At 40.2% G+C, this 19,605-nt stretch overlaps 1 protein-coding gene across 7 annotated transcripts in view; it reads right to left on the bottom strand.

The window, feature by feature from the left end:
* The window catches only part of CDKAL1 (CDKAL1 threonylcarbamoyladenosine tRNA methylthiotransferase), a 705,830-nt gene that overhangs the window by 533,564 nt on the left and 152,661 nt on the right, over positions 1 to 19,605 (bottom strand). For all 7 annotated transcript variants that reach the window (XM_086706145.1, XM_086706146.1, XM_025916964.2 and 4 more), the window contains one exon: positions 108 to 204. In XM_086706145.1, coding sequence (XP_086562271.1) covers positions 108 to 204 — 97 coding nt within the window. The remainder of the gene's footprint in view (positions 1 to 107; positions 205 to 19,605) is intronic.

Here is a 19,605-nt window from a genome sequence, read left to right on the forward strand (position 1 = left end):
GCATAACAGAGCTTGTCAATAACACAGAAAGAGCAAATCAAATGTGGGCCTATCACGTGTTTCAACAACCTAGGATTTTCTGTCCTCCCCGTCAGGTACAAGCTTACCCCGATGATACTCAGTCCTTTAAGGTAGTCCTGCCGAGGCTGGGCTTGAGGAACACATCCAGCTAGCACAATTTTCTTGTTCTCCTCTTGAGCTTTTCTAGAAAGATGAAGAGAAAAACAGTGTCGTTCTTTTGCTCACAAGTAGACCCTTGGAAACTGATGTATGTGCATATAAGTTCTCCAAATCATAAGAAGCCATTCTACCAAGAAGCTGGATTTTCTTACAACTGCTGCAAGAAAACACTGTAAGACTTCTGAACTGTGCATCCATTGATCACACCATTAAAGGACACAACAACAGCACTCCAACCTGATAATGTCTTTCGTTACCATCCCAATACAAAACCAAAAAATGTACTTCCACAGAATTCTTAAGGATATAAAGCACTCTTACAAACCACACTTTCTAGGGGCCCCTGGGCGGCGTGGTCAGTTGAGTTTCTGACTCTTAATCTCGGTTCAGGTCATGATCTCACGGTCCGGGAGTCTGAACCTCTCACATTGGGCTCTGGGCTGCTTAGGATTCTGTCTCTCCTCTCTGCCCCTCCCCCGTTTGTTCTCCCTCCCTCCCTCTCTCTAAAAATTAACAAACTTAAAAAAACACACTTTCTAGATAGACAAGTTAGCCATTCAAATAAGTTATTTTAATTACTAATGAAAATGTACCTAAAACTCATTCTATAACTTCTCAGTCTTTTGATCAGTATAAAAATAAAATATACGTTTAAAAAAATCAAACAAAAGTTAAAGAAATAGAAGGTATAATACCCTTTCTATCCTGGGAATTCATATATCTCCCAGTTTTGTTCCCTGGAGACTTATGCATAAGCTTAAGTGCTTATGCTAACTTATGCTAACAACATATGTACATATACATGTGGATGGACAGATAGACATCTTTGAGTATTTGAGAAAGTGTTCCACGATTATGGAAACATAAATGTGAAATCTATGCTAATTATTTCCCTAGAATAAATTCCAGAGAGTAGAAATGCCGATTCAAAGGCATACATTTCCAGTTATGAAGCATTTCTTTACTTAGAAGAAGGTTGGGATATATTTTATGCATCTGTGTTACTCATTTATCTCACATGCGTGTATACAGCAAACACTGACTATATGCTAGAAAACAGTGGAAAACAGTGGTGAACCCAGCAGAGCGGATATCTTTTCCTAGAAACTATGCATGTCCTTTGCCCAATTAAAATTACATTTTCAAGTCTTTAATTCTTTTTCAAGTGTGTGGGTTTTGGAATATAGTGATGCTTTGTTCCTTTTTTTTTTTTTTTTGCCACATGCTTGGGTACTACGCTTTATACACCAAACTGTCTTCCTGGCCGCCCCCTGGCAATCTCTGTTTCTAAAACCATTTGAGGAAGTTAAGGGTATCAGCAGCCCAGTTTCGGGAACATACCACTGTGAAGTGAAAAGTCTCTACACCTGGCACATTGTTTTTGTTTCTCTCAACTTTTTCCAGAGAACAAACTCAGAACAGGAGGCCCCCCCAAAAACCCTGGGATTAACAGAACCAGCTATCTGGAATTGACAGCCGCATCAAAACCTTCCGGGAGGAACGCAGGGAATGACTGAATGAACGGATAAGCAGAGTGTAAAAGACTATTCTAACATCATCTGTAAGGGTTTCACTTCAGTAACTGATTAGAGTGCTTTGGTGTAATTTTTCCTCTTGGAATCCTGGGGGTGGGGCTGGGGGGAACGTGCTAACGGAATCAAAAAAATCTGAGTTTGGTAGATTGCTTACCACATCCAAGAGAATTCCTGCCTGGCTCTGCCTGCTGCTTCCACTTGTGTTTATCAGCACCATACACATCACCGCACACAAACAGTTTTCTTGCGGTAAATGTGAAATACCTTATCAGACGAAAAAAATCTTTCCATTTACATTAACAATCTACATGAGGAAGTGACATCTGGTTTCCTCAAGAATTCCCTCTAACACCCAGAATCACTGCAAACATCCAAGGGAGTCTGTGAGGTCACCAATAATTACATTCAAATTAGAAGGCCTGCCTCCTATAATGTGACTCAATTACTTAATTATTAAGCACGCCTAAGACATGATGTTGAGAGTTTGAGGGAACACACGCACTGTGCACTCAACAAGCTTCTGGTTTATAACGGATGAGACGTAAAAGGACATCAACAACACAGCATCAAATAAAATGCCACTAGTGAGGAAAGAGGCACAGGCTATACATACACGTATCAGGGAGGGAAAAGGAATATGCAGACAGAAACAGACAGTAAACACTTCCAAACAAACTTGAGGGGGGTTTTAGGGCGGACGGTAGGAGGAGAAGGTGGAAAATGGAGACAGAGAGCCCAAGGCGGTTGTTCCCACATGGACGAAGACAAGACCGTCAGAGGAAAGTGTTACACTACAGAATTCCTGTATGAGGGAGACTGGCAAAGCTTATATTATGGAAGGAACCTTAAGAGAGAGGCTGGGGAGTTTCTAGTGAAGTTAGTGGGAATGGGGAAGTGTTCTGGTGGCAGAGCGGACAAAGAGTGGCACCAAATCTTAGGAACATCACGCTGATGGCAAGACATAAAATGAAACATAAGGGGAGAAGGAGCCAAGAGGTGGGGAAATTTATTTAAAACTCTAGGCTAAAGGATGTGAGGACCTGAATGCAGGTGAAAGATCTGAAAAAAGAAAGATTAAAGGAAAGGAGATGGGTTTTCCTCTTAAATATATTTGGGGAAAACCCAAGGAGGAATCCAAAGTGATGCCAAGGTTTTGAGTCTAAGAGGGATCAGCATACATCTTTTTTTTTTTTTAATTTTTTTTTCAACGTTTATTTATTTATTTGGGACAGAGAGAGACAGAGCATGAGCGGGGGAGGGGCAGAAAGAGGGGGAGACACAGAATCGGAAACAGGCTCCAGGCTCTGAGCCATCAGCCCAGAGCCTGACGCAGGGCTCGAACTCACGGACCACAAGATCGTGACCTGACTGAAGTCGGACGCTTAACCGACTGCGCCACCCAGGCGCCCCAGCATACATCTTATATAAAGAGCTAGAGAGTAAATACCCTAGCCTTTGCTACTCACAGGTCTCTGTTGGAAGAGTCTCAACTCTGCCACCTTAATGTAAAAGCAATCATATATAACATTACGTGTGTGTGTGTGTGTGTGTGTGTGTGTGTGTGTGTGTGTGTGTGTGTCTGTTCCAATAAAGCTCCATTTACAAAAATAGGAAGCAGGTCAGATTTGGCCCAAAGAAGCAGCTGGCTGAGGACTGGAACAGAAAGCAACAAATTCACACAGGACACACTTAATCGGAGGTTCCACAAATGCCTATCGGGTTTCCAGACATTCAAGTCAGCCAGCTGGGAATGAAGCTAATGCGACGGTTGGTAACCCTGGATAGAATAGTCCCGAAAGGTGTGGAGACAATCTGGTTGAGTACAAAACTTTAAGGCTCTTTAGAGCTATAGAAACATTTCCACAGGATAAAAATACTAGTGTGGAAAACAAAAAGGAGGTAACATCACCACCAACACCTATACTTTAACAACAATAATCATCAGTATCAGCACTTACACGGCATTCCCACAGCACTTCATCGGGTTAACCATTATGCAGTTAGCTCCATAACATTTGAAAACCGTACAGCCAATATGTACAACAATCCAGGGAAAATGTTCCAGTGACATTATAAACACTAAACCAGGTCATAAAACAGTCCAAGGCTGATTTTCAGGGAGTAAGCACAACACCAGAAAATTAAGAGGAAAAGTTCAAAACAGAGATGCTTGAACAAGTGATTTATTTAGAATATTATTTCATGCTTTTATTGAATTTGGACTTAAAATGCTAGGGTAGACCAGAATTAGAATCAAAGCAAAAATCACAGCCCCGTTATGGAATGTTAATGCCTCATTTTATATGTGACCAAATAAAGCAGCAAAGGCTTGAACACAATTTCTCTGAGTCCTCTTGTTCTAAACATTCCCTTCTTACATCCTGTTCTTTTTGTTTAGTGAGCTTTGTTCCAGTTAATAAAAGCCAATAAAACAATTTCTTTAGAAAGTACTCAGCACAGACACATTTTTAAAACCTTTTATCCTTCAAAATATGAACGTTGGTAACAATAATACCTTAAGAAAGTTTAAGGTAGCATGAATTTCCATGTTTTCATTTTAGATAGCCTTGAAATGTTAAAATAAAAATTACATGTAAAGCTAATTCACTATAATCATCCTTATTTTCCTGAAACACACTTCTAAAATTAGAGGCATATCCTTGACTACAGCACTAGAGTGATGCAGAAAACATAAAGAAACCTTTCCCTCTTTTCTGTCAACTATTAAATACAAGAGATAATTTGTTCAGAACCTTAAAATTCACAGAAATCGTAAAAAATAAAGATCACATAGTATCATTTGCTTTATTTCGCAAATGAGAAAACTGAGAGTCAAGAAGATGCAGTAACTGAAGCCCAATGTTCACACGTTCAGTTGGTGCTGGAGCTCAGATGGGCACCCAAGATCCCCTGTTCCTTGCACACCAGATCTCAGAATAGAAATCCAACTTGGGTTTCGATCGTGTAATAAAAATTGGAGCAAACATTTCTTGATTAAAACCACACAGAAATTTATGGGGATTATAATGTATCGAATGTCCTCAAAGTAGAAACAGTATTCGACAGTTCCTGTTTTTCTGTTTTTTGTGAACGATCTCATAGCAGAGTAATACACTCAAGAAATAAAATCAAGAAAAACACAGTTCTGCACAAGAAGCAGGCAGGGAGGAAATGCTGTTTCTCTCTCCGTGTTCTTTTTTCCTACTACGCCCATCTCCCCTTCGATGTGATGCTCCATCGATATAATACTCCTAATAATGACTCGGTCTTCAACCAAAGTTCTCTTTCATGAAAAAGTATTTCTTAGATATATATCTGATCTTTTACATTTCTTTTTTTTCACTTTTTTTAAATGTTTATTTATTTTTGACAGAAGAGAGAGGGAGGGATGGAAACACAGAATCTGCAGCACAGAGCCCGACATGGGGCTCGAACCCGTGAGATCATGACCTGAGCCAAATCGGATGCTTAACCGACTGAGCTACCCAGGTGCCCCATGATCTTTCACCTTTCTAAATGCACATGGATATACTCATAAAAACTTCCACATAACAGCACTAAAAAGAGAGTCAAATCAATCTGTTTCTGTACAAAGCAAGCACAGTCTTCAGTCTCTGCATGTTGAATATTCTCTGCAAATATTTAAGGGAACACCTATTTGAAGTATTTATAGTTAGACATGTAGCCATGTGAAACATAAAAATATCTCAGCAAATAAGGATCTGTGTGCATGATATACTTCAACAATCATGATGCCTCTTGTAAATTTTGGAACAAGGAGTCGAGGAAGGAGGAGAGGGGTACTTTGTTCTGGCACACGCTTGACAAAGATCACTCTGAGTGCTGTGCTGAGAGTAAACCATGAGGGGACAGAGGTGGAAGGAGACCGGGCAGACATGTTCCTGGAGGTAGCAGCGGAGGTTGTGAAAAGTGGGTGGAACCTGGGCACTCTTCCGGGTACAGGTAGAGGATTTTGCTGATGGACTGAATGCAAGAGAACAAGATGTATTAAGAATAATTCTACAATTTTTGGGAAAACAACTGGGAGAATGGACTTGCTGTTGACTGACTTACCGTTATCCTGCCCAAGAGTCCTGATGCTGAATTTCTGAATCAGAGAAAAAAACCTGTGGCTTTTAGTGCTTTGGATACAACTTTTAAGCCACTAGCTTTAGAAACCAGATAGTAGGGGTGCTTAATTGTCTTACAAAATTGGGGCTTCAGTTTTCGAGCAATGGAAATGTATGTCATGTCAAGCTGGCTTTCCAGGTGACGTAACTAGGTTTAGTTAAAATAACATTGAGTCTTGCGATCATGAGACAAAACCCCAGTTACTCTGGACTTGAATGTCTGCAGGTATCTATCCCCAGTTACATATTTGAATACACATTTGGATGGTTATTTTCCAGATTGATAAACCCCATCTAGTCTGCCTTTTTAATCACTGAACACTTGTCTTTGCCCGTTAATTAGCTCCCACTTATTCACCCAAATTTGCCTTCTTTCACCTCCTGAAGCCTTATCCCCTACACTGGCCTACTTCCCAAACCATGTACGGTCAAAAAAATAGGTAACCATTCCAAAGGAAATGTTTCTAAAATATTTGTATGGCACGCCTGCATTTCCTATTGGTGCAAAATATGGTGACTCCAACTGTACCCGCAGTTGACTGCCTTCAGCACTGCAGACAGAGAATTTCACATCTGTAAGAGACACCCCAAACTTTCTAGCCCTGTGATTTCATTTTATAAAAGAGAAAACAGAGGCTCAGAAAGATGAAATAGCTTGCCCAAGGTAAAGACAGAACTGATAGTCATCCATCACTGCCCTTTGCTTCAACATAATGATGTCGGTAGCCAAGGGTTACCAAGATCTTAAGGCCGTGCAGCCCAGTGATAAATCATCTTGGGAAGCCACACAGATGGATTCTTCTCTTCCTTTTGTGTTGGCTCTTACCTCTCAACACGTCATTTCTAGCTTGTCTACTCAATTCACCCACCGCCACTACTAACTGTTACACAATGGATCTATGAAACCTCTGGAATAAATGATAACCATCAACAGCCTCACTTGATATATATATATATATGATGTTCACAAATTCGTTAATGAAATGTGTGTGCAGTATATGCTTAGAGGCTCATCAGATATCAAGTGGCCACCAAAACTTTTAATCGAAGAACTCACCAGCATAAAAAAGAGGGCGATAACCCAGATACATAAATATATACAGTCATATATAAATCATACACATGTAGTACTATACTAACATGTTGTATATGTTATAAAAACATACCTTAATACTAGGATTTTTGATGAATTACTTCAAAAGAATATTAGTGTTCTGAGTTCAAACAGGAAGAAGTTAATGCAGGCTCAAATAAAGGTTAAGTAAGCCTCCTAAAATCTGGTACAATGCTACAAGTCACCCAGAACTTTGTTTAGTCATTGAAGAGGGCCAGAATATGCCACCGCAAAATGCAGCACTTTGACAAGAAGATTATTTTGAGCAAAAAGCAATTAAGAAACAGCAGGCTCAGGGGGCACCGGGATGGTGCAGTCAGTTAAGCATATGTCTCTTGATTTGGGCTCAGGTCATGATCTCAGGGTTCAAGCCCCACATCGGGCTCTGTGCTGATGGTGCAGAGCCTCCTTGGGATTCTGTCTCTCCTCCTCTCTGCCTCTCCCACACTGATGCACACTCTCACTCTCTCTCTCTCTAAAAATATATAAACTTAAAAAAGAAAAAAGGAGAAAGAAATAGCAGGCTCAGGAAAAGAGCCCAACCCCCCAACAATTAGGTTAAATGAAGAACATAAATCTCCATGTGTGAAGGCATCACCCTCTCCAGTATCAGGAAGAGAACTACTCCAGAGACAACTCAAACCATCTCATATCTGCATAACCAACCCTACTAAACAACCCTCATTTCCCACGTATTTCTGATCACCTTACCATAAACTCCCTCTCTCCAAGGAACCCCAAACCCTTTCTCCTTCATCTCAGCTCTTCTCTACTCTTAGCCCTTTGTTAAGATGGCATACAATCTCCAAATTGCAACCCCCTCCTTAGGTCACGTGTCCTCATGAACTACCCCTGCATACCTAAATTTGGTTTTTTCCCCCTGTTAATCCATCTTTTATCAGATTGATTCCCAAGCCCCAGTGGATGAACCTAAGAAAGTACACACAAAGGTTGTTTCTTTTTTCCTCCCCTACATTACGAAGTTTAAGGTTCAATGATATTTGTACCTTGTAACTTTGAGATCCAAGAAAAAGTAAGAGGAGTGAAGCTCAGAAAATCTGACCACTATATACATGATACTTCACCACCTTTAAAACTGCATTTAAGACTTACACAGCAGTTACCATTCAAATCAATCATTTCCTTCTTGTTAAGCTTTTAAATTAAAGTAAGTAAGACACTCCTTCCTTAAAAGGACCAACACAAAAAGTAACCTAAAGTTATGACAGATGTATTCCTATTATGGAGAATTCATTTCATAAAATGAAAAGCAAACCTGTTGTTAGTTCACCTCCCCTAAGATCACTATCCTGACACTCTGCATAGCAAACACTTTAGATAGTAATACCCTTGGACAGAGGAAAAAAACAAAAGAAAGAAGAAAATGGAAAAAGAAAGAAAGCAATCTCAAGAGTCTATCAGTATATCAGAAGACCTTTAAAAACTGACAGTGAAAAGAGATCAGCTGTTACATTTATTCAATTCACTGTCCAATTTGCACATCTCATTGTACTTTAATTATCACATTTACCAAGAAAAACAAAAATTAAATTACAACAGAAATCTAGGTTATATTTTGAGGAACGAATAGGGAAGTATACAGTTCTGATTCCAACTAAAAATTGAACTAAAGGAATCAAAGTTCAGAAGGAAAATGCACACATGGGCTTATTTCTAGTCCATCCTGAATACAATTTGAGCTGGGGTACCATTAGATCCCAACCTGGCTTCTGGGGGAGATCCACTGGATTTTGGAATTGGCTACACAGTCTGAATGAAAAAATATCACAAACTTATAAAAAGTTCCTTAACAAGATTTCCAAACCTTTCGTGCCTTTTTCAAAGTCACTTATCCAAAGAGGCATTAGTTAATGTAAAAGCTGATCCTCTGGAGGGGGTAACAGAAAAGCACTTTGTTATTTAAAATAAAACAATAAGGGGCGCCTGGGTGGCTCAGTAGGTTAAGTGTCCCACCTGGGGTCAGGTCATGATCTCACAGCTCATGAGTTCGAACCCCGCATGGGGCCCCCGTGCTGACAGCTCAGAGCCTGGAGCCTGCTTCAGATTCTGTGTCTCCCTCTCTCTCTGTCCCTAACCCACTAGCATTCTGTCTCTGTCTCTCTCAAAAATAAATAAACGTTAAAAAATTTTTTTTCTTAATTTAAAATAATACAATAAAAAGTGGCTAACCAAGAGACACTCATGCCCAGGTAAAAGTAAGAGTTGTCTCCTTGACTAATCCATACAGTAATGGAATATGGAATCCCCACCTACAGAACAGAGGCAAGAGAAGAGAAACTTTCTTCAAACCTGCCTTAAGTGGGCTTCAGCAAGCTTTAACTCCTGCATAATCAAGAGGTTTCACCGGAGGGACAAGAGGTAGAGAATATTATCAGGGCACCATAAACAACTCATTCTTAACATATTCTAAGTGAACTAGCTAATTCAGAAAAATCACTGTCCTAAATTATGTACTTGTTCCTACAACAAACGATTTGTAACATTCAGCACTGACTTCTAGAACTGTAATTCCTGCAACAGACATGTCTCCCCCTACGAAACTATGAGCTCCTCAAGGGCAATGCCTAGATGTGATTCACTTTACACACCTTCGAATACATTTTCAAAAAACTTCTTGGGGGGGAGGCGCCTGGCTGGCTCAGTCGCTCTGGGCAGCTCAGAGCCTGCTTGGGATTCTCTCTCTGCCCCTCCCCTCTGCCCCCTCTCTCCCTCCCTCAAAACTAAATAAATAAACTTAAAAACAAAACCCCTTCTTGCAATTCAGTAAATTCTGAAAGAACACCTAAGACCAGGAAATAATACTAGGATGAGTCATTAACTAAAGTTGTGATTAACAGCCATGTTTATGTCTCTTAAATTTTAATAAAACTACCATTAAACAGGAATCTTTTTCAACGTCAGAAACAGATGATCCAATCAGATGAACTACATGTGATCAGTGCCAACACCACTTATTTCCACGTGAATTTTATAGTAAATCCTAACACGATTTTCACTCTCACAGATCAAATAAACAATTCATAAGAATTACTATCATACTCTTAAGAATTATTTTCTTACTGATTATAAGCAGCACAACTTTCCCCTCAACTCTCTACTTTGTCCCTTCCCTCACTCCTTCATAAAAAATACAATTCTATTTACATCTTCACAAAAGTAATACAGCTATTGCTTATGATTAATCTGACCTCAGATAAGAATGGTATTTATAACAAATGCAACTACTTTATAACTTCACGAGGGAAAAAAAATTATTTGACAAGAGCACCTAACATAGTTGGGCCCGGAAGAATCCTGGAGCGACAGGGCTCACTTCTAGTTCCAGCAAGCAAAACCTCAGCGAAACAGACACGGCCCCCCCATTCTATGTGAAAACACCCGAATACCAACAACTGGTGGGTGGGTGTGGGCGGTGGGGGGTGGGAGAAAGTGCCACCAAGCTTCCACTTCTGCAGTGCCAGCCAAAGGACAAATGTGACCACAGTCATGCTGCCATCACGCTAATATCACTCACACCAACATCAACGGAAACGATCGAGTGAAATAACCCAGCAGACGGCACTCACCATTTAGCAACTTGACGTGAACACATGAAACCATACTGTAATACACAAGAAAATAGGTTTTCTTCATTCCCACCACCGTCTACTGTGAAGACACGAAAGTTCAGCAGTCATACAAAAAGGGACCACGTACTCCCTCCAAGAGGCACGTAAGAGAAGAGAATGTGCTCATGGTGCCTCGGAGGCTGTGTTCAGTGTCACCAGGAGGACCGAAAAGCTGTGTGCGCACAGGAAGACGCTACACAGGACTGCCACAATTAAGACGTTTTTATATAATCAACGAATAGTTACTGAACGATCTCAATGTAGCAAGTGTGAAATATTCCGGACGCAAAATTATACATGCTAAGGAAGAAGAGAGAAGATTTGGTTTGCTTTAACTACATAATCCCATCAATTGTCCATTTCGCTTTACCTTACAAACAAAACAGGTCGTTCTCAGGAGGCTTTTTTTAATTACAAAGGTTAGAGGCAATGTCTGTGGCTAATTTTGAAGTTCCATTTCCCTCCAGAAATTTTTCTCTGAATTCTACTGAAATCAGTCAATTTCTCCTTTAAGTAACTCCACAGTTTACCAATGCACAGAAGTGAATATATATATATATATGTATATATATATATATATATATATATATATATGCTCCAAAAAAACATACAAGGTTTTTTAAAATGGGCAAGATTGAACTTTATCATCTAAACAGAAAACCTGGGTGATAAAGCCATCTAAGAAGTGATTCTTACAAAAGTCAAGGCAGCGCTTGGTCACTTGTGGACGCAGGGAGAAAGCTGCAGCCGTGGCGGGAAGCATCGAAGGGTTTCCAGCGTGGCTAAGCAACCGGGTGGTAGCTACAGGGATGTCTGACTTAAAATAATTCACTAACCTGTACACTTCTCTGTGGTTTCTAAACTTCTTACCGTATTTTATAATGAAGGAGTTAAACAGAAGACAAATATCTAATACAAAAAAAAAAAAATACCGTAGCGCTAAATAACCAGAAATTTCCCAGTCCACAAAAAGGGGAAGAAAAGTACAACTGTGGTAGCTGTCTCTAAAGTCTTGCGAACCTTCCTATATATCTCAGAAGCCACATGAAAGTGGTTTTAACCCATGGTGTATAAACAGGATGTCACGGTTAGCTGAAGACTACAGTTAGTCTGCAGACACATCCTCCGGCCATCCCTGTCACAGGTCACTAGAACGACAGGGAAAAAAAAGACCCAGTCATTCAGAATTGCTCGTGAGGGTTCAAAGACAGGCCCCCAAGAGGACCTGTGCATCCGCTGTACGTGGCGGCGGCCGGCCACCGCGCAGGCCGGAGCGTCGAAAGCGCGGAGGGCGCCCAGGACCCAGGTCTGTCTGCTGGGCCTCCCTGCACAAGCACGCTTGCACCCCTTCTTCCCGAGAACACAAGCGGGGCTTTGAGAGGCAGGCCGCTTCAAGGAGCAAAACCCCAAACTGACGCTCCAGAGACCTCGACTGGCGGCCCGGCTTGTGCCATAACTGACAGGAAGACAAATCTTCCTCTCTGAGCCTTAATTTTCTCACACAGACAGGAAAATGGTAAAACAACACGAACCCTGAGGCCGATTCTGGCACTAAGAGTCCGTGACTATGGCAGGAACTATCTGTCCCCAAAAGTAGTACTTCCCACCAAAATTCCACAAGGGTAATACCAAATGCATCAGTAGAAAAGTTTTCTTTTCCAAATATTTACATTTTTATTAGAAAACAGTAAAATTTCTTTGAAAACTCCCCCCCAAAAAGCTGCAATCTATGTGCAATTTTTTTTACACCCAGCTGACAGGAGAAGAAACTTCAGTAGATTTGAAAATTAGCAAATACAAACGTAAGGGAAAAAATCATTTTCCGATTTTAAATTCTAGTTGTTTCATACATCCACTTGTAAAATGGTGATAAAAGGGAAAGTTTGTGGGTTTTGCATGTTAGAATAATAAACTATTAAAAAACAAGCAATACATTCTTTCACCTCCAGTTTATAGGGTTCAAATTTCAACCCCCACACATCAAGATCCTGAATACCCAAGTCACTATACTAAGTCTCTAATGGCGGCGGGGGAGAGACAAAAGTCTCAATAAGACAAAAGATGGGAGACTAAGGGGTGGTCCTGTGCAGCTCACTGTCCATGTTTCTAGAAATTATTCTGCTTTAGATTTTTCCAGAGCAACTTCCACAGGCATCATGTGCTGCCTCATGCAACCCTCAAGAAGAATCTAAGTGTTAAGGGAGAGAGCCTCACATTACAAACTAGGAAAATGAGGTTCAGAGAAGTGAGCTGGAAAACAGAATACAAGAATAAGAGACGAATTGGGGAGCCTGGGTGGCTCAGTCAGTTAAGCGTCCAACTCTTGATTTCAGCTCAGGTCATGATCTCACGGTTCATGAGTTTGGGCCCTGCATCCATCTCCACACTGACAGTGTGGAGCCTGCTTGGGATCCTCTACTGTCTCTCTCAGCTCCTCCCACATGAGCGCTCTCTCTCTGTCTCTCTCTCTCAAAATAAATAAATAAACTTAAAGGAAAAGAATAAGAGACGAATTCACATTGGTCTCCACTATTTAAAGCAAAAAGAAACACTTGGTGTGCTCACAGAAATCAGAAGGCCTGTGGGAGAGTCTACCTTCTGAAGGAGAAAGATGACTACTTCACTTTTTTTTTTAATTTTTTAAATGTTTAATTTATTTTTGAGACAGAGAGAGAGAGAGAGAGAGAGAGAGCGAGCATGAGCAGGGGAAGGGCAGAGAGAGAGTGAGACACAGAATCCGAAGCAGGCTCCAGGCTCCGAGCTGTCAGCACAGAGCCAGACGCGGGGCTCGAACCCACGAACCGTGAGATCATGACCTGAGCTGAAGTCAGACGCTCAACCAACTGAACCACCCAGGCACCCCGACTACTTCACTTTAAAACCTGAAGCAAGAAAGTATCTCCACTCAGGTCTTCATGAGAGTGGTGGGCCATTAGATTTTCACAAGCCGGGATACCTCACTCGGTCACGGATGAGTACACAACTGCTCTCAAGTCCTGGAAGTGACGAGACGCAACAGGACAGGTGAGTGAGCTCACCTGAGACCATCCTCTCTACTGTGTCGGTGGGAAAATGAGAGAAATTTGGGTTTCAGCTCCTAATTCAGGGCTTCCTCCACAATATCATAACGCTTCCATGCTGCTTAGTAAAAACATTTACTAAGAATTCTTCGCCAAATGAAAATAATCCATTACCATAACTCCAAGTAAATCAGAAACCTTTTAGTAAGTTAAGGTAACAGATGCACGTTACCTTATATATTGACTTTTTTTTTTTTTTTTCAGTAAGCTTCACTGTGTCCTACTTATCTTTTTCCAGGTATTTCTGGTCAATAAGATTTCATTTTACTTAAATAATTTAAACATATCAATTGTTATCAGTGCCAACACATTTAAGGGGGAGTCATAGTTCCAATTTCTACTTTCTACTTTACAAAAACCTACTTTCTACTTTGCAAAAACAATGTGGTACATTTAATAAACTTGGGAAGACAGAACAAAAACTGTCACGTTTTTAAATTTAAATGCTGTAATTTCCCTAATGAAGTGATTATGATGATAATGTTGACTTTACCCAGCATCCTCTTGGTTATGAACCTAATTACTCTGGGAAGTCTTATCTTGGAGTTCAGGAAATCAACGGTCTTTAAAAACGTATTTATAAAGGTTAATTCACATGGGATTTTCGTGAGCAGCGCAGTTGGAACCAACATCTATTTCACTTGAGATGATTATTAGTCCAAGCCAAATGCACTTCCGTCTCCCTGCCCGTGTTCAGGGAGAGCAGTCCAAAGTCAGTTCGGACCAATGATGCACGAAGAAGTCTTGCTCAGGTCTTCAGTGAAGAAAAGCCAGTCTTCTTCCAACTAGATACGAACAAGGAAAATAAAGACTCCCCTGCCACTCCTGTCCTCATAATCACAGAAAGCACAAGCTTTAAGGATGAAGCAAAGGTAGCAAAAGGGAGAGTAAAAAGAACCAAGGAAACTGGGTCTCTTATGACAACACCAAGTTAAAGCAACCCACTCTGAAGCCTTCTTGGACTTGTGAGAATAAGCCACTTTTTTATTGCTTATGTGAGTTTCAGCTGAGATTTCTATTACTTCCAACAAAAAGGATCTTAACTGATAAAAGTAGTCAAATCAAGTCTAGGGACTACAAGTGCTAGAAAGGAAAGAGACTATACACCTGCATTATTACAGGAAGAATCACTCCAAAGTAACTTCTCCCTCATTAAATGGTTCAAGTGCCAGCCAAAGTTCAAGACAGTTTCTATAAAGCAAAGGAACTCCATGACTCTTCCTAAATAATATTTGATTTGGTAAACTATCGGAAAGCTATGGCATTTCTATTCTTAATTTTTTTTATTTTAAGAACAGTCTCCCCTCCCCCTCCCCAACAACATGGGGCTTGGCCCCAGGATCACGAGTCACATGCTCTACTGACTAAGCCAGCCAGGTGTCCCTTTCTTTCACCGTTTTGTTTTTATTTTTTTAATCTATTCTTTTTATTAAAACAGTTATTGGGCACCCAGCATCCCTCCAGGCTCTGGGGATATAGCTGTAAACAAAACAGCACGCCTGCCCTTGAAGCTTCTCCTGCCACAGAGAATGAAAAGATAATTAACAAGTAAATAACCACCTTCCTCGTGAATTCAGTTCTACTGTATAAAAATCATGAGGCACCCACGCAAGTTCTGTCATGACCAGTATCTGAATACTAGGAACAATTAGGGTAGAGATAAAAAAGACTTTGTGAACTCTTTTACTCAGGTGAAAAAGGCAAGGCTTGAGAACAAGAAGAAAAAAAACAGAAAGATCAAGAGAAAGAAATCAGACCAGAGTGGTAGACAGCAATAGGGAAAAATACAAAAGGAACAAGCCTATGAAACCCTCAGGACACACATGCACACACAAAGGATAAAGAAATGGAGGTCTAAATAGCGTGTTTCAACTCTTTCATATTAGAAACAGGGAGACCAGGACAAATGGGATGTTTAAACCAAACAATTCACATGGTCGAGAACCCAAGATCTTCTGACAGCTCTCTTAAAAACACCTACCGTGGACCAGAAGAAAACACCAAAGTTCCCAGCCCTGCATCACAGAGTCCCTCTAAACCACAACTGACTTCCAAAACCCCCCAACACTGCAACCCACATTTCAGGGTTCAGTTAAATCCGATCCATCTCACGAGATGGGCAGATGGGCAACAAACACCTTTTTTATTACCTCATCTAAAAAAGGAGAGAGATTCCTATGTCTTATATGTAATGCATTAGGGCTCGTGAAGAGAGAGAACCTTGCTGAAAGTGTCCAAAGTGATAAACACAAGAGTAAAGCTGAGCATGCAAAAGCATCCGAAATCTCCATCTTTCCATACTATGAAAATCTCTACATACTCTCAGACAACTAAATGGATTGACTGCCCTATTTTCTCAGAAGAAATTTAAGGAATTGCTAGGTAGCCAATGAATCATTTCACAACCTCAAGTAATAAGAAAAAGTAAATAAGTTACTGGGACAAGTCATAATAAGCACTTGACCAAATGGCTCCCTCTACTAGTATGCAGTTTAAATTATTTTAGATACAACAGGCAACTACAATTTTTAAGTGCTTGCCCATCCTTTTAAGATGCTATGTATTACAGTGATTGAAGAGTTCACATCATAGGTCAACAGACAATATCACACTATAGGGAAGCCTGAGACTGAACGCGAATATCAGGAAACCAGAGAAGAGTCTTATGCAAAAGCTGTTTTAAAATGTACATTTTTAAAGATACTTGGCAGAAGTTTTAATTTTTTAAAATGTAAACATTTATTCAATTTGAAAATATTGATTTGAGTACCTTCTCTGTCTCAAGGACCATATCAGCCACAATTAATGCAATTTAAATATAAGAATTATCCTTAAATACATATGGAATATTTGGTTATTCCTGATCACAGAGGACAGTAAAAAATGACCAAGCCTTATAAACAGAGTGACCATATGTCCTTGTCTTCACCTTTTATCCCAGCATAAATATTAGTGGCTGTCACTCTCAAAAGTGTCCCAAGGTTAGTCACTGAATTACAGGGTAACTCCACCACAGTGGGTAAGCAGACAGGTGCTATATGGTAGCTAGTTACCATAATGCCAAATAGTACTGGATTTTTTTTTTTTATGTTGTAGATAAGAATAGGCTACCCCTAGATAAAATGTAAAGACTCTGATGTTATATCAACATGTTAAAAGCATTCTGTGATTGCTGAATAATAGCTTTAAAAGGGATTTGTTTTCTTAATTCAAAAACCCAGCAGTCAAATATCCCATCGTCCTGTGCTACCAGATTAATGGCTTGCAACTAACCCAGGCAGATCTCAACAGCCACGTGACCAACCGAAGACCCAAAACACTGGGGCCACCGGCCAGACTGCCCCAAGAACAAAGGCCCAGCAGGTGGCCATCCACGGCTCCAAATTAAATCATGCTGCACAGAACATTATCTCCATCATTGTATAATGTTGTTTTTGTGTAATGTTACTCCTCACATCCAATTTTCAAAATTAAGACAAAATTGTTTTTAATGACAGGCAAGCCACAATAGGAAATAACAATGATCCAAATAACATTGTTCGAGACTCAGTGAAAGAGGCCCTTCCCAAGTCACAGAAGCTATCACCATACCCTCCCCATCCTCACCCCAATATTTGTACAATGAAGCAGTGCTAGAACTGGAACAGATCCCTAGGCCTAGTTAAACACCAGGTGGTATATACCAGGGTAAATTGTTGTGTGTGTGTTTTTTTTAAGTAACAGATGGCTCAAACTTTTCATCTTTATGACATGCAGCACAGGACTTAATGCAAGTGAAACTGTCTTCCAAGTACTTTACACAAGTAATACAATTACTCATGTGACTCATCGCTTCACATCATAGAGAGAACAGCAGGTAAGACAGACGCTGTACTCCTGGATTATTTATTACTTGTATAACACAGATCAATAATATACACAAACACAGACAGACACATATATATTTATACTTAGTTATTTGAGGGTATTCCATTCCCTCTGTTGTAAAATGAGGGGGCTGAATTAAATGAATAGTTTGGTCTGAGTAAATAAAGGTAAAATGTTACGAATCTGAAATAAAGCCAGGAGTAAGGAGAAAAGTGTGCCTAGTTGCACTAAATTTGTCTTGTAGGACACTTTTCATAGAATTTGAAGAGTGAGAAGTAGGCTGAAGCTGGATGGGTCAACCTAAAGGGCATCTGAAAACTACCTCAAATTCACCAGAAAGGGGCTGGGGGAAGCATAATGTAATAAAGCAAAAGAAGTTAGACTGAGTGATTTATTTTTCCTTCCCTTCCCCTCCACCACACAGCATTCCAGCCAAGGTTCTGCCCCAACAGCTTCACCTCCCCACACCAGGCACAGCTAGCTAGTGAGGGGGTGGGCATCCCTTGATAAAGCATCCGAATTAGGCAAAGGGATCTTCACAGGACATGCCATAGGGCTGGAAGCAGAGAGGGCCCACCTATCCCAGACCACTGTGTCCAGCCTTCACCATCACCTACCATCTGAGAAAACGGGGAACAAATGGGTGGCCAGGGACACGGCCCTCCCCATTACCTCATTCTTCTTGTGGCTGGTAATCATGGGCGTGGAGACCCATGGGTAAGACTCGCGGCCCTGGAAAGAGCTGATTACATGTTTGAGGATGTCAGTAAGGGCCTCACCGCCTCACCTGTAAACCCAACTCATAAAGCAACTCCTCTATGAACACAGACTACCTTACCCACCACATGGGTAAACAGTAAACAGAAAAGTCTGTTTAATCCTAAATAGACTCAAGAGGGAATATGCTGCCGAATCATGTACACCAAGAGAAAGAAAATCTGTAGCTTTTTACTGGAAATTAGGTCTGCTCAAAACTAGTATCAGAGTCCTGTGAAAATGCATGAAACAGATAGATATTCCTAATACATTCCGGGTTTGCCTGAAAATCAAACTACCATATACATTATTACTCTTCAGGAAAAATGAGTCCTTAATTCCAGCAAGTCTTTGCAAAAGAACTTTTTTAACCCAACCTGTTGACATGTGGGTGCCTGCCTTCCCAGTGGAAATACCTCTCCCAACACTACACATTTGTCTTGTCTTTGTATGGCATTTCAATAATCATTACAACTGCTGAGTTTCAAAAACCTGCACTCTTTCAAATACAGTAGCTTTAAAATACTTGTGAATGATGATGTTCTTTATAAGACATATATTTTGTGAATAAGCCTAATGATCGTATTATGCCAGAAAAAAGTTTCATCTATTGATACCTACCTGCATTAAAGTTAAAAGAATCACCATAAAAATGTGCTCGGTGATATTAAAATAAATTAAAGCACCTTAAATATTGTCATTTGTAAAATGAAAAAAAAACAAGTCAATTATTTTTAAATATCTACTTTTGCTAAAGCATATTACACAAGCCCTAAGTTAATTAGTTCACATTTGAGGTCAGCTACCTAGCACGCCTCACAATTATAAATACTATGATCAGTGTTTCTACAATTTCAGGAACTTGACCATTTTGTAAAACACTTCCAGGAAAAAATTAACACTCGGAATAGAGCTGACTTTTAAATTTACAACTATTAATTATCTTCCTACTTCCACTTTCTCCTTAACCCTGGTGCAATGAAAAATTATTGCAGGCTGTGCACATTTTAATTGAATGTGAATTGTTATTCTCGTTTGAGTCAGGCTTTCTGACCCATTTATTCAAGCCTCACACTCTTTGTTACAAATTCACTGGATGGCCACCCTGTAATGGGTATTGGCACTCCATAAATTCAACAATTTACACAGGCCTCAGGGCACTGGACTGGACCGTGTAGAATTCCATTTTGAAAGAGTAAATCACAAAGAGATTCACAGAAGTGAGATTTAATTTGAGGAACAATGAGCAAATTAACTCTATTATTTCCTGACTTCTGGTCTAGGGACATCTTCCACAGACCCTTATTTTCTCCT

Source organism: Puma concolor, chromosome B2 (genome assembly GCF_028749965.1).
Source record: "Puma concolor isolate L17-30 chromosome B2, mPumCon1.1.hap2, whole genome shotgun sequence".
Classification (NCBI taxonomy): Eukaryota; Metazoa; Chordata; class Mammalia; order Carnivora; family Felidae; genus Puma; species Puma concolor.